Source organism: Theropithecus gelada, chromosome 1 (assembly GCF_003255815.1).
Source record: "Theropithecus gelada isolate Dixy chromosome 1, Tgel_1.0, whole genome shotgun sequence".
Taxonomy (NCBI): Eukaryota; Metazoa; Chordata; class Mammalia; order Primates; family Cercopithecidae; genus Theropithecus; species Theropithecus gelada.
In genome coordinates this window covers 75,221,185-75,232,437 of record NC_037668.1, presented here as the reverse complement: position 1 = coordinate 75,232,437, position 11,253 = coordinate 75,221,185, and the positions used below count along the sequence as shown (strand labels likewise).

The 11,253-nt window shown below is 49.5% G+C and overlaps 1 protein-coding gene across 1 annotated transcript; it reads right to left on the bottom strand.

Moving 5' to 3' along the window:
* Window positions 1–9,015: 9,015 nt before the first annotated feature.
* On the bottom strand, window positions 9,016–10,483 carry FOXE3 (forkhead box E3). The gene has a single exon (XM_025363590.1). It carries the CDS (start codon window positions 10,258–10,260, stop codon window positions 9,304–9,306), a length of 957 nt encoding a protein of 318 aa, XP_025219375.1. The 5' UTR covers window positions 10,261–10,483; the 3' UTR covers window positions 9,016–9,303.
* Window positions 10,484–11,253: the final 770 nt, after the last annotated feature.

The following is an 11,253-nucleotide window of genomic DNA, read 5'->3' as shown; positions in this document are numbered from 1 at the left end:
ACTGTAACCTCCACCTCCCACATTCAAGAGATTCTTCTGCCTCAGCCTCCCGAGTAACTGGGATTACAGGCAAGTGCCACCACACCTGGTTAATTTTGTATTTTTTGCAGAGACCGGGTTTCACTATGTTGGCCAGTCTGGTTTCAAACTCCTGACCTCAAGTGATCCACCCACCTCAGCCTCCCAAAGTGCTGGGATTACATGCATGAGCCACTGCACCCAGCCAAGATACATTGTTGAGTGGAAAAAAAAAAATTCAAGATGTATAGAACAGTGTAAACATCCATCCAGTTGTGTTTTTCAAGGAGAAAATAATGTGTACTTGTATTGGTTTACATATGCAACAAAAATATCTAGAAGGATGAATAAAAATCTAGTAACTGATTATCCTCTACAGCAAATTGGAAACAAATGGGTGACTTCATGGACAACTTTTTTTATATTTGTAAAGCCAAGTGAAGTGAATGTATTACTTCTTCAACAATTAAATAATAAAATAAAACTTTATTTTATTAAATAAATAAAAATAAATATAAAATAAAATAAAAACTTTAAAAGAAACGGTTGGATTATGTCAATAAATAAGACTGAGTGTTCAGAACATAAGAATAAAAACTGTTACTGTGTGCTGAACACTTTTTATGGGCTCCAACTTGAAAATATGGTTGGTGGCTATGAATGTTGAAAGCAAGCGACGTGAAGCCAGACATGTGAGGTGCCTGTGAGTGTCACCTGCCTGTCTATCAGACAGGGAAGCAGTTGAGTCTGCTAGGCAGGACCCCAGATTCTCCACCTTTCCTCCTTCCTGTGCTGTTCCCATCCCTCTGTCTTTGGCTCCCTCCCTCTGTTGGTCCCATCTAAATTACTTTGAAAGTAGTCAGTTTTTTTCAGTCTGCCAGCTGGACAGGGGTTAGGATGGATAGAGGAAGAAGGGATTTCATAGGAACAGGAGCAGCAGGCCCTCCCCTCCCTCCTTTCAGAACTCCAACCCACCACCTTCAGAAAGCCTTCCTTTGTGAAGCCCACAAAGGAAGCCCCTTCATAACTCAAGGGAGACAGACTGATGCCCAGGGTGGGGCCTGTGTCTCCCTCAAGCAGGGTCCAGGCCTCTTGTCTCTAAGTCTCATCAACTCCCTAAACCCCAAGTCCAGCCTCCAGATAAGGGCAGTTCAAACCAAAGCTGCAGTATGCTCAGCTCTGGCCAGGCTGCCCATACAGTGGAGCAGAGAAGACACAGGCCCTGTCTGGGAAGCCCCAGTCAGGCAGGGTAGAAAATCCTCACCCATCATCACAATGCTTTAGCAGTCACAAAGGCCGTCCCTACCCAGGCAGAGAGGATAGGGCACATTCTCTATTTTCAGAGGTAGACTGAGGCTGAGTCAGGATAGAGGCGGGAATTGGTGAGTGACCAAGGAAACCTAGCAACTCTTTATCTCATAAAGCATTCTGCATACTATATTGTCATCTGCCAACATTTGAGCTCTCTGAGCAGGGACAGTGTCTGATCCATCTCTGAGTCCTCAGCTGGGAAAGAGCACAGGGCCTGGCACAATCAAGGGGCCTGGGGAGAGGCAGTAATTGCTATGAAGGGCAGAGAAAGGAAAGGACTTGCCTAAGTATTTGACCTGAGACTAGACCCCAGGTTTTCTGCCCCCAGCCCAGCCCCCTTTCCTCTGTCTCCCTCTTAGAGTAGATAAATTGTCTGCACCTAGGGCCACCAACCTCACACCCATTCCAATTCCATTTGCCGTGGAGCAACTACCAAACCCTGCCAAGAGGAAGTGGGGAGGATGATTTTCTAGAGGAGGTGGGAACTGCAGCTAGTTTTCCTCTTCTGCACCAATTGATTTCCCTGCTGGAGCAAGTGCCTTTCAGCCACCAGGGGCTCATGCCAGCCCAAAATAGCATCCGAATGGATCCTGACTTCATTCCAATGATTTCCTGCTCAAATCAGGTGCACATGAGGCGGCCAACAGGTGGCGCTTTTATCTCCAAAAATTGATGGGAGAAAGGAGATTAGAAAGAGGGAAAGGGGAGAGAGGGGATTATAGGGGTGTGGGGAGGGGGTGGGGAGTGAAAGACAGAGACAAAAAAGGAAACCAAAGACCTGTCATCATGGCTGGAAAGGCTCTTTTCAAGATTTGGACTGTGGGTGTGGGTGTAGGGGAGGGGGATATTAGGGTGAACTGAAGAATTTTATTGGTGCCTGGGGCTTTTCATCCAAGTTTCCACCTCCACTTGTTTCTTCCTGAGAGAAAGGAGAATGACTTTGAAGTCGGGCCGACCTGGAAGCAAGTCCTGGATAATTTACTTTGCAGCTTGACCTGGGTAAGTCACTTAACCTTTATGAGCCCAGTTTTCATCATCTATAAAGGTGATGATGCACAGCTCCTACAATGTGGAGCAAATAATTCTAAAAATGACATCTTTGCATTCCAAGAATAAACTGCACGACTGTGTATTTTTTTTTTTTTTTACTAAGTTTAATTTGCTGATACATTGCTGACAAGTTTTGCATCATCTTTCATATGTGAGATTAGGCTATATTTTATGTATTCCTTTATCAGGTTTCAATAGCATAATTAGATAACATAGTAGGTAGAATTGGGATGACTGCCATTTTTTCTGTGTTCTGGAGCAATTTATTTAACTAGAGAAATAGGTTCCTCAGTGGTTTGACAGAATTCACAGGAAAAAACAGCTAACCTAGGTGCCCTCTGGTGGGAGCAGTGGAGGAACCGTCTCTGACAATGTTGTCTGTTCCTTCTGAGCTAATAGGTCTATTGAAATTAGTTACTCCTTAAATTAGGCAGGCCAGACCAGGGGTGACTACCAGTGAAATGACCACTCCAACCTTTCAGGATTGGCCAGAGGCTATGATTAAATGGGAAAGTGTTTGGCTTTGGTGGATTAGGAATGATGTTAGCCAACAGCCGATTCTTTCTATAGCTTTGTATATCTACTTTTTTCCACTTGCACCTCCACCTCTAGCAAACCACCACCCTTTCCTGCCTGGATGCTGCAGTAGCCTTGTAACTGGTATCCCTACCCCACCCCAGGGCTCCTCTAACTCTGTCTCCATGACATATTTGGGGCTATGAAATTCCTCTGAGCACAAGTTTGACTACTTCCTTTAGATTTTAATAGGTACTATTCTTACCTTTATTAATTTATAAATAGTCTGTAATGGCAACTTTCTTCTAACCAAAGAGTTATTTATTTAGATAAATGTTTTAAAATGTTTAATTGCTTAGTTTGAAGTATGGTCCAAGAATACATACTTTTTTTTTTTTTTTTTTTTTTTTTTTTCGGAATTTTTTTTTTTTTTCGCAGGGTGGGGGGCAAGGGCGCCATCTCGGCTCCCCGCAACCCCTGCCTCCTGGGTTCAAGCGATTCTCCTGTCTTAGGCTCCCGAGTAGCTGGGATTACAGGCATGAACCACCACGCCCAGCTAATTCGTATTTTTAGTAGAGACGGGGTTTCTCCATGTTGGTCAGGCTGGTCTCGAACTCCCAACCTCAGGTGATCCGCCCACGTCAGCCAAAGTTCTGGGATTAGAGGTGTGAGCCACCGTGCTTGGCCCAAGAATATATTCTTATTCATGTGGGAATTTATAAAAATTTTTGAATGTTGTTTTTTTCACGATAGTAAGCACATTCATATAAGCATATTCTGGATCACATAGGTGGTTTTTTTCGTGATAGTAAGCACATTCATATAAGCATATTCTGGATCACATAAGTGAGTTCCTTGTAAGAAATACCTAATACTTGAAGTCTTTATTTCCATTTATTGTCAGGTAGTGCTACTTTAATCTTGAGATGAGGTAAAAAAAAAAAAAAATGTAGATTTTATAAATATATGCTGTATTTGGGTCTGTTGGTATCATGGCCTGCTACATGAAGGAATCCCTGCAGTTCATTCAAAAGAAAAAAATGGTGTTAGCCAGGCATGGTGGTGCATGCCTATAGTCCCAGCTACTCGAGAGGCCGAGGCAGCAGGATTGATTGAACCCAGGAAGTCATGGTTGCAGTGTGGTATGATTGTACCACTGAACTCCACCCTAGGTGACAGAGTGAGACTGTCTCAATCAATCAATCAATAAAATTAAAAATGGTGACTTTAGTCATCACATGGCCCAAGGAATGACAAACCCAGAAAACCTGCTATGGAGAAGTCAGAGCCATATTCATGGTGCAAGTGATGTAGTCTCAGCAAAACTCTCTCTCTCTCTCTCTCTCTCTATATATATATATGGGGTTTTTTTTTTGGGTTTTTTTTGGTTTGTTTTTTTTTTTATTGTAGACGGAGTCTCACTCTGTCACCCAGGCTAGAGTGCAGTGGCATGATCTAGGCTCACTGCAACTTTTGCCTCCTGGGTTCAAGCGATTCCCCTGCCTCAGCCTGCCGAGTAGCTGGGACTACAGGCGCATGTCACCATGCCTGGCTGATGTTTTCTATTTTCAGTAGAGATGGGGTTTCACCGTGTTAGCCAGGATGGTGTCGATCTCCTGACCTCGTGATCCGCCCACCTCAGCCTCCCAAAGTGCTGGGGATTACAGGCGTCAGCTACTGTGCCCAGCCACAATATATTATTTTACATTTGACTAATATTATCAACTTGAATTTTTATTTCATTGTTTGAATATAATTTATAAACCATTTTAACAATCACATAAGAAATACAAGTCTAAGGAATTTATACCTGCAAATACTGACATTATAATAAAAAAAATTAAAGTCAATACTGAAGTCCACAGAATTCTTTCCCTTTAAGAGTAAACCACAATAACCGGTAACATGCAAAATCCCCTCACCCCCTACTTCTAGGATCTCCCAGAGAGGTAATACACTTGGGCTCAAAACCAATCCAGTCACTATAGTGGAGGGCTCTCTTGAAGGAGCCTCTCTGTTGTCATGTTTGCCAGTGTCCCTGCCAAGGGTGTCACTTTCCTATGTTCTCAATTTTCCATGTGCCAGGGTAATGTTGGCTTCCTTCTTAAATGGATCCAGGAGGCCCTCAAACCAGTTCAGCACCATCCTGGGCCCAAAGCGACCCTCCCTGTGTTCCAAGTCCCCCTAAGTCAGGAAGTCACCCCTCTCAGGCCTTCTCCTCTCACGTTTCCTTCTCCTATAAGGAAATCTCCAGAGTTCTCCTGCCCTGTCCTCCTGCCAAAACTCTAACCCCTCATTTCCATAATACTCCACCACCTTCCCTGCTTCCCTACAGGTAAAGCATACTAAGCTGAAAAAATATCTCCCCTTTGCTCATCCCCAAAAAAAAAAAAAAAAAAAAAAAAAAAAAAAGGTCTACAGAGAAGCACAGCGTTGACGCAAATATTTCATTGTCACATGCATGCTTAGCTTCTCATGCTAAAACAATTTTAGACGTGCAAAGTTTCCAAAATTTTACCTTGACTGAAACAAGAGAATAAACTAAGAAAAAAGGGAAAATAGGGACATCAGGAAGTAGAAGATCCAAAACAGGACACAGAATTCCCAAGGTAATGGTGAAGGGAATTTCCAGATCCAGCTCTGTTCAGCTGACTTGGAGCACCATCAGTCCAGATGAGCTGAAGGATGGAGGGCTCTGGGAGAGATGCCCCAGGAAGGGAAAAGCACAACCACCAAAAGCAGTTACAGGTTTCCTGGTAAGTTTGACCTCACCTCATGAAAAGCTGTACCACAGTGTTACTGGAAGGTATGGGAAGATTTAGCTTCCCATAGATTTAGCTTTGTACCTTTTAGGTACAAAGGAAGTTGAACAAATGAAAAAAATAAGGCATTATTAAGTTCAGGTAAAATAAAAGGTTGCACACACACACAAAAGGAATTATAATCATAGTACACTAGTAGCTTATCACAGAACAATATTTACATAGTAACAATCTAAATGCTAAAACTATTTAACCAAAAGTTGGTAATTTGAGGGAGAATGGAAGGAGATAAGAGATTTTAGAGGTAAATGTTCATCTATCATAATAGGAAGTTAATCATTACTGTTTCAAGAGAGAGGAGTATAAGCATGAAAATATGGAAGTATGTTTCGAGAGAAAAATATGAACTGAAAGCGGATTCTTGTATGGAACAAAGTAGAGATCCTGAGAGTGGTACAAGATACCACTATAAGCCTTTGATTGCTATGTGACTTGTCAAATTATGTGCTTGTTTCGATTTTTTTTTTTTTTTTTAGACGGAGTCTCGTTTTGTCGCCCAGGCTGGAGTGCAGTGGTGTGATCTTGGCTCACTGCAACCTCCACCTCCTGAGTTCAAGCGATTCTCCTGCCTCAGCCTCCCAAGTAGCTGGGATTATAGGCATGCACCACCACACCCGGCTACTTTCTGTATTTTTAGTAGAGACAGGGTTTTACCATGTTGACCAGGCTGGTCTCAAACTCCTGACCTCAGGTGATTCACCCGCCTCGGCCTTCCAAAGTGCTGGGATTACAGACATGAGCCACCATGCCCGGCCTGAATAAAGGAAAATTAAGGAAGCATTTAAAAAATAAAAATCTGATTTTCCAGTTCAAGGGTGACCCTCCTAGTATTTCCCTACAGATATTTTCTACCTGTCCTCGAAGTGTTCCAAGATCCTGGGACTGAGACCTGCAAGGTAGTAGCAAGCATTGAATTCAGAGCTCAGGAAGCAGTTCCTGGCTTCAGGAGAGAGAGAAGAGGCCTTTCCTTCCCTGGGATTTCTTAGACTGGGAAGGAATTTATCAACAGATGCTCTGAGGCAGGGGGAGGGGCTATAATACCATTTGGAGCAAAAGCAAGTTTGCATTTTGATCTTTACAGAGCTCTACTTCCTAGAGAACTGAGAGCTGGATCTTTCACTACCTGCTAGACCTAGGGAGGGGCAGTTTGCTAAACTTACAAGTGGGGAAAGAGCCTCCACTTCACCTCTTTCACCCTTTCTATAGGTCACTATGAGGATTATGAGTGAGAATGGATAAGAAGGTGCCAAAGTCAAAGTACTGTCCACTCAGTCATTGTTCTGTAAGTCAGGCACAGTATCAGACAGCAGGGATTCATGCCCTCGAGCAGTCAAAATATGTTAAGTGAAGGACTGCTGTGCATCAGGCAAATCTGATCTGACCCTTGCTCAAAGGGGCTAATAGCTGGTGGAGGGGGTCTATCCAGGTCACTTCCTACCATACTGTGTAAACCTACTCCCCTACCCTCAAAGAGGGCCTTCCTGGCCTTCTCAGATTTTCATACTTTCTCCTCTATGGGCGGCCCATTGTCCACCCTCATCTTCCATCACCACCCCAGAGCTTCAAACTCTGGTATCCAAGAGAGGCACATCCTGCATGTCCTGCATGCAAATCACACTCACCCTGGGTTCAAGACACACTGACTCCCTCCCCCATCTTCACCTACCCCTAATTCAGACTCAACTAGACTGGGAGCCCTGGGGTGGGGGAGCTTGCAAAAGCCTGATGCTTAGCATTTGGGTCAGCACCAGACAGCAGGACAGGGTCAAAGGCCAACTCCCTCCCTCACACCTCTGAGTCTGTTGAGTGCTACCCTGTCCTTGATGCTGGGGACAGTCAGGAATCAGCTCAGGTCCCTTCTGCCCCTTATTACAATCCAGCAGGGAAGGTAAGACGGGGCATAGCCAATGGTGCAGTGCCTGGAAGTTCAGAGTGGGTGGGGTATGGTTCTGTGGCCTGGCCTCACTCTTTATAGCAGGGAGCTCTAATCCTTTAGGCTGAGCCTCTTGCCTGAGGCCAGCGCCTTTACTCCGTAGTACTATGCATACTAGTCACCTGGGAATTTTGCTAAAATGCAAAATCTGATGATTCAGTGAGTCTGAGTGGGGCCGAGATCCTGCATTTCTATTTATTTATTTATTTAAATGAGGTCTCCCTATGTTAGGCCAGGCTGATCCTGAACTCCTGGCCTCAACCGATCCTCCTGCCTTGGCCTCCCAAAATGCCGGGACTACAGGCATGAGCCAGCACGTCCTGCCAGATTCTGCATTTCTAACAAGCTCCCAGGTGGTGGTGTAGGTCTGTGGACCACACTTTTTGAGTGCAAGGCTGTAGAGCACTTACCTTATTTCTCTGGGTGTTGATGGTTGGATTAATGACTCTACCCACTGGCCCACAACCTCCATGAAGCAGGGATTTTGCCCATTTATTCAGTGATATTTCCCCAGTGCCTAGCACAGGCTCGGCACATTAACTAACTGCAACAGTGAATCAACGGCCAGTGCTTCTTTATCCATGGGAGCTGGGAATAATCCCAGACAGCAGGCAACCTGCTGCTCAGATACATTCACACAAGTGTGTACACACACATGCCCAGCCCATCTCGTCTCTACCAGGCTGAGATGCAGGAGATGGCATTTGACTAGTCCTACTATGTGCACAGCTATGGCTGAATCACTTCCTTTTTAAAACAAATTCGTGTTAGCCACTAATCCTGCTGGAGAATCACTTCCTAATCCCATTTAATGAACTTCTGATTGATGTCTCACAAGGAGGTTCACCCCATGTGGCAACCCAAGATCTAGAACAAAGCTCACCCGGTCTCCCCAGACCACTCCCCCAAGTCACCAGCCAGCACACCAAGCCCAGAAAAAGGTTTCTTTCTTTTTAATTAAACCAACTTTAATTAAAAATAATAATAACCCAATAAGTCCTAAGTTTTCCAGGGAGTGGGGCAGACCTAAAGGCCCACCAACTCCCCTTTCAGTCATGAGCCCTGGTGCTGCCTGTCTCTGAAATCTCCAAGAAGTGTCCTCAGGGCGTGAAGAAGGCAGCCAGGTGTGTCTACGTGAAACGGGGGCTCTTACCCAGGAAGAAACTGAGAGCAGACAGGTAAGTGGAGGTGGGAGGCAAACTTGTGGGGAAATGAAGGGACTCTAGCGAGTAAGTCATGAACCCAGGAGTCTGACCTCTAACGTGTCGGAAAAACATGAGAGAAGGTTGATGAAGTACAGTCGGTGGAGGAGACGGCTTGGGATCACAGATCTGTCTTGCAAAGGCTTGGAACTCACCAGGAAACCTGGGGTGGGCGGCGCCGCAAAGCTGGGGGCGCTCACAAGTGGAGGGAGAAGAAATGAGAGACTGGCAGGTCACAGGGGACGCTTCTGTCCGGTGGCGAGATGGTGGGAGCCTCCCCACGGATGGGGGACGGAGAAGGGTGTAGCAGGAGTCTGAGTCCAGGAGGCCAAGACGAGAGGCGCTGGGTGTGCTCCAAGCCAGGGTGGGGGCAGAGGTGGGGCGCTCGCGGGCGGCGCCGCAGGCCTGGGGCGGGACAGGTCGCACAGGTGCCTTCCCGTGCGGCGCAGGCTCACAGGTAGCGCTCCAGCCCCTGCGCGAAGCCCGGCTGCCTCAGGTAGGCCTCTCCCGGGGTGAGCGGGCCGAGCGCGGCTGCCGGCCCGGCCAAGGCCAGGAGGGGCTCAGCGGGCAGCGGGCCGGGGCCGGGGCGCGTCGCGGGCAGCACCAGGCGGTCGGGGGCCTGCGAGTAGAGTGGCGGGGAGGCGGCGGTCGCGCAGGGCGGGAAGGCGGCGGCGGCGTCGGGCGCGGCGCAGCAGGGCGGCTCCGGAGCGCCCAGCCCCGCCAGCTCCGGCTGCAGGCTCACCAGGCTGTCGACGCTGAACAGGCGCGCGGGCGGCGCTGGGCCCGGGCCGGCAGGGGGCGGCGGCGCCAGCAGCGCTGGGCCGGGCGCGGGCGCGTAGGGCGCGTAGGGGAAGGGGAGCGGCGGCCCCGGCGGCGCGGCCGGGTGAGCGGGCAGCTCGGCGCGCTTGAAGCGCTTGCGGCGCCGCAGGAAACTGCCGTTGTCGAACATGTCGGCGGCCGCGGGGTCCAGCGTCCAGTAGTTGCCCTTGCCCGGATTGCCCGGCTCGCGGGGCACCTTGACGAAGCAGTCGTTGAGCGTGAGGTTGTGGCGGATGCTGTTCTGCCACTTGCGCGGGCTGTCACGGTAGAAGGCAAAGCGCTCGGTGATGAAGCGGTAGATGGCGGCCAGCGTGAGGCGGCGGCCCGGGGCGTGTGCCAGGGCCATGGCGATGAGCGCGATGTACGAGTAGGGCGGCTTCCCGCGCTGCAGGGGCCGCCGCCGCCGCCGCCCCGGGCCGGGCGCGGGCGTGGGGGCCGCCTCCCCGCGGCCAGCCGCCGCCTCCTCGGGCTCCCGCCCTGGCTCGGCTCCTGCGAGGGGCGACGGCGGCGGCCCCGACGGCGCGACCGCTGGCAGGGCCGGGAAGCCCGAGAACGCGGCGGGCGGATCCATGTCGCTGCGCCCGGCCATCGGCTGCGGCAGCCCCTACCCGCGCGACTCCGGGACGGCAGGGGCCGCCGACCCGCTTTATATGGACACTGCCACCTCCCCCCCCACCCCCCTCCGCCCACCGCCGGGGGAGAGGGCTCAGGCCTTCCCTGCTGGCCAGCGCCTCCCCTCTAATTTCCTCTCCCAGCCCCCTTACTCTGTTCACGGTACCCACCTCCATTTCGCCCCTCCCTTTCTGCCTTTGGATCAGTTTTTCCCAGACCCAGACTTACCCCTTCCCCATCTCGGTTAGGTCAGCCCCTGGCCCTGGCCCCATCGCACTGTATTTGGTCAGTCCCCTTCCCTTTCCACCCCGCCCTCTACCCCCTCTCCTTTGGATCATTCCCAATCACAAATCCACCCATTCACTCTCCCAGCCCCCTCCCCATTTTGCTCCTCCCAGTAGTCGGTCCCCTCATCCTCCTCCTGGTCCTTCCATCCCCAGCTGGGACAGAAATGAAGGCTGCCTTGCCAGCCCTCAGTATCCTGATGGGGAGGTGTCAGGCCCACTCGCAGACATTAGGGAACCTGGGCCAAGGTAATGAAGCAGCGGGGCAGGACAGAGCCAGGCCAGTTTTGTCTCTGGGAGGATGTTTGGCTGCTCCAGATCAGGGTCACCATCTCGCCTCTCTGTCACCCCCCTCCCCCATACCCCTGTCCTGCCCTCCCTCCAGGCCTTGAGAGCATTCTCTGAAAAAACAGAATCGTGGAAAGTGGTGCAGCCGCTTTAAATCAAGAGCCCCCAGGAAATCCACAACTTGGAGTTGCCTTTCTGGCTGCCTCCTCTCCACACCCCTCCTGTTGGAGAAAACAGCTTCTGTTCGCGCGCGCCCGCGCGCCCACACACACACACACACACACACACACACACACAGTACAAAATGTAGGCTTCCACAGGCTGGGGGTCTGAAAGAGTCGCATTCTGACCCAGAAACACCACACATCTCACTGGGGATGGGGGTCTTTGGCAGTGTT

What these genes read in the sequence shown, in the direction of transcription:
- FOXE3 (XM_025363590.1), bottom strand. Translation starts at nt 10,260, where the DNA reads ATGGCCGGGCGCAGCGACATGGATCCGCCCGCCGCGTTCTCGGGCTTC.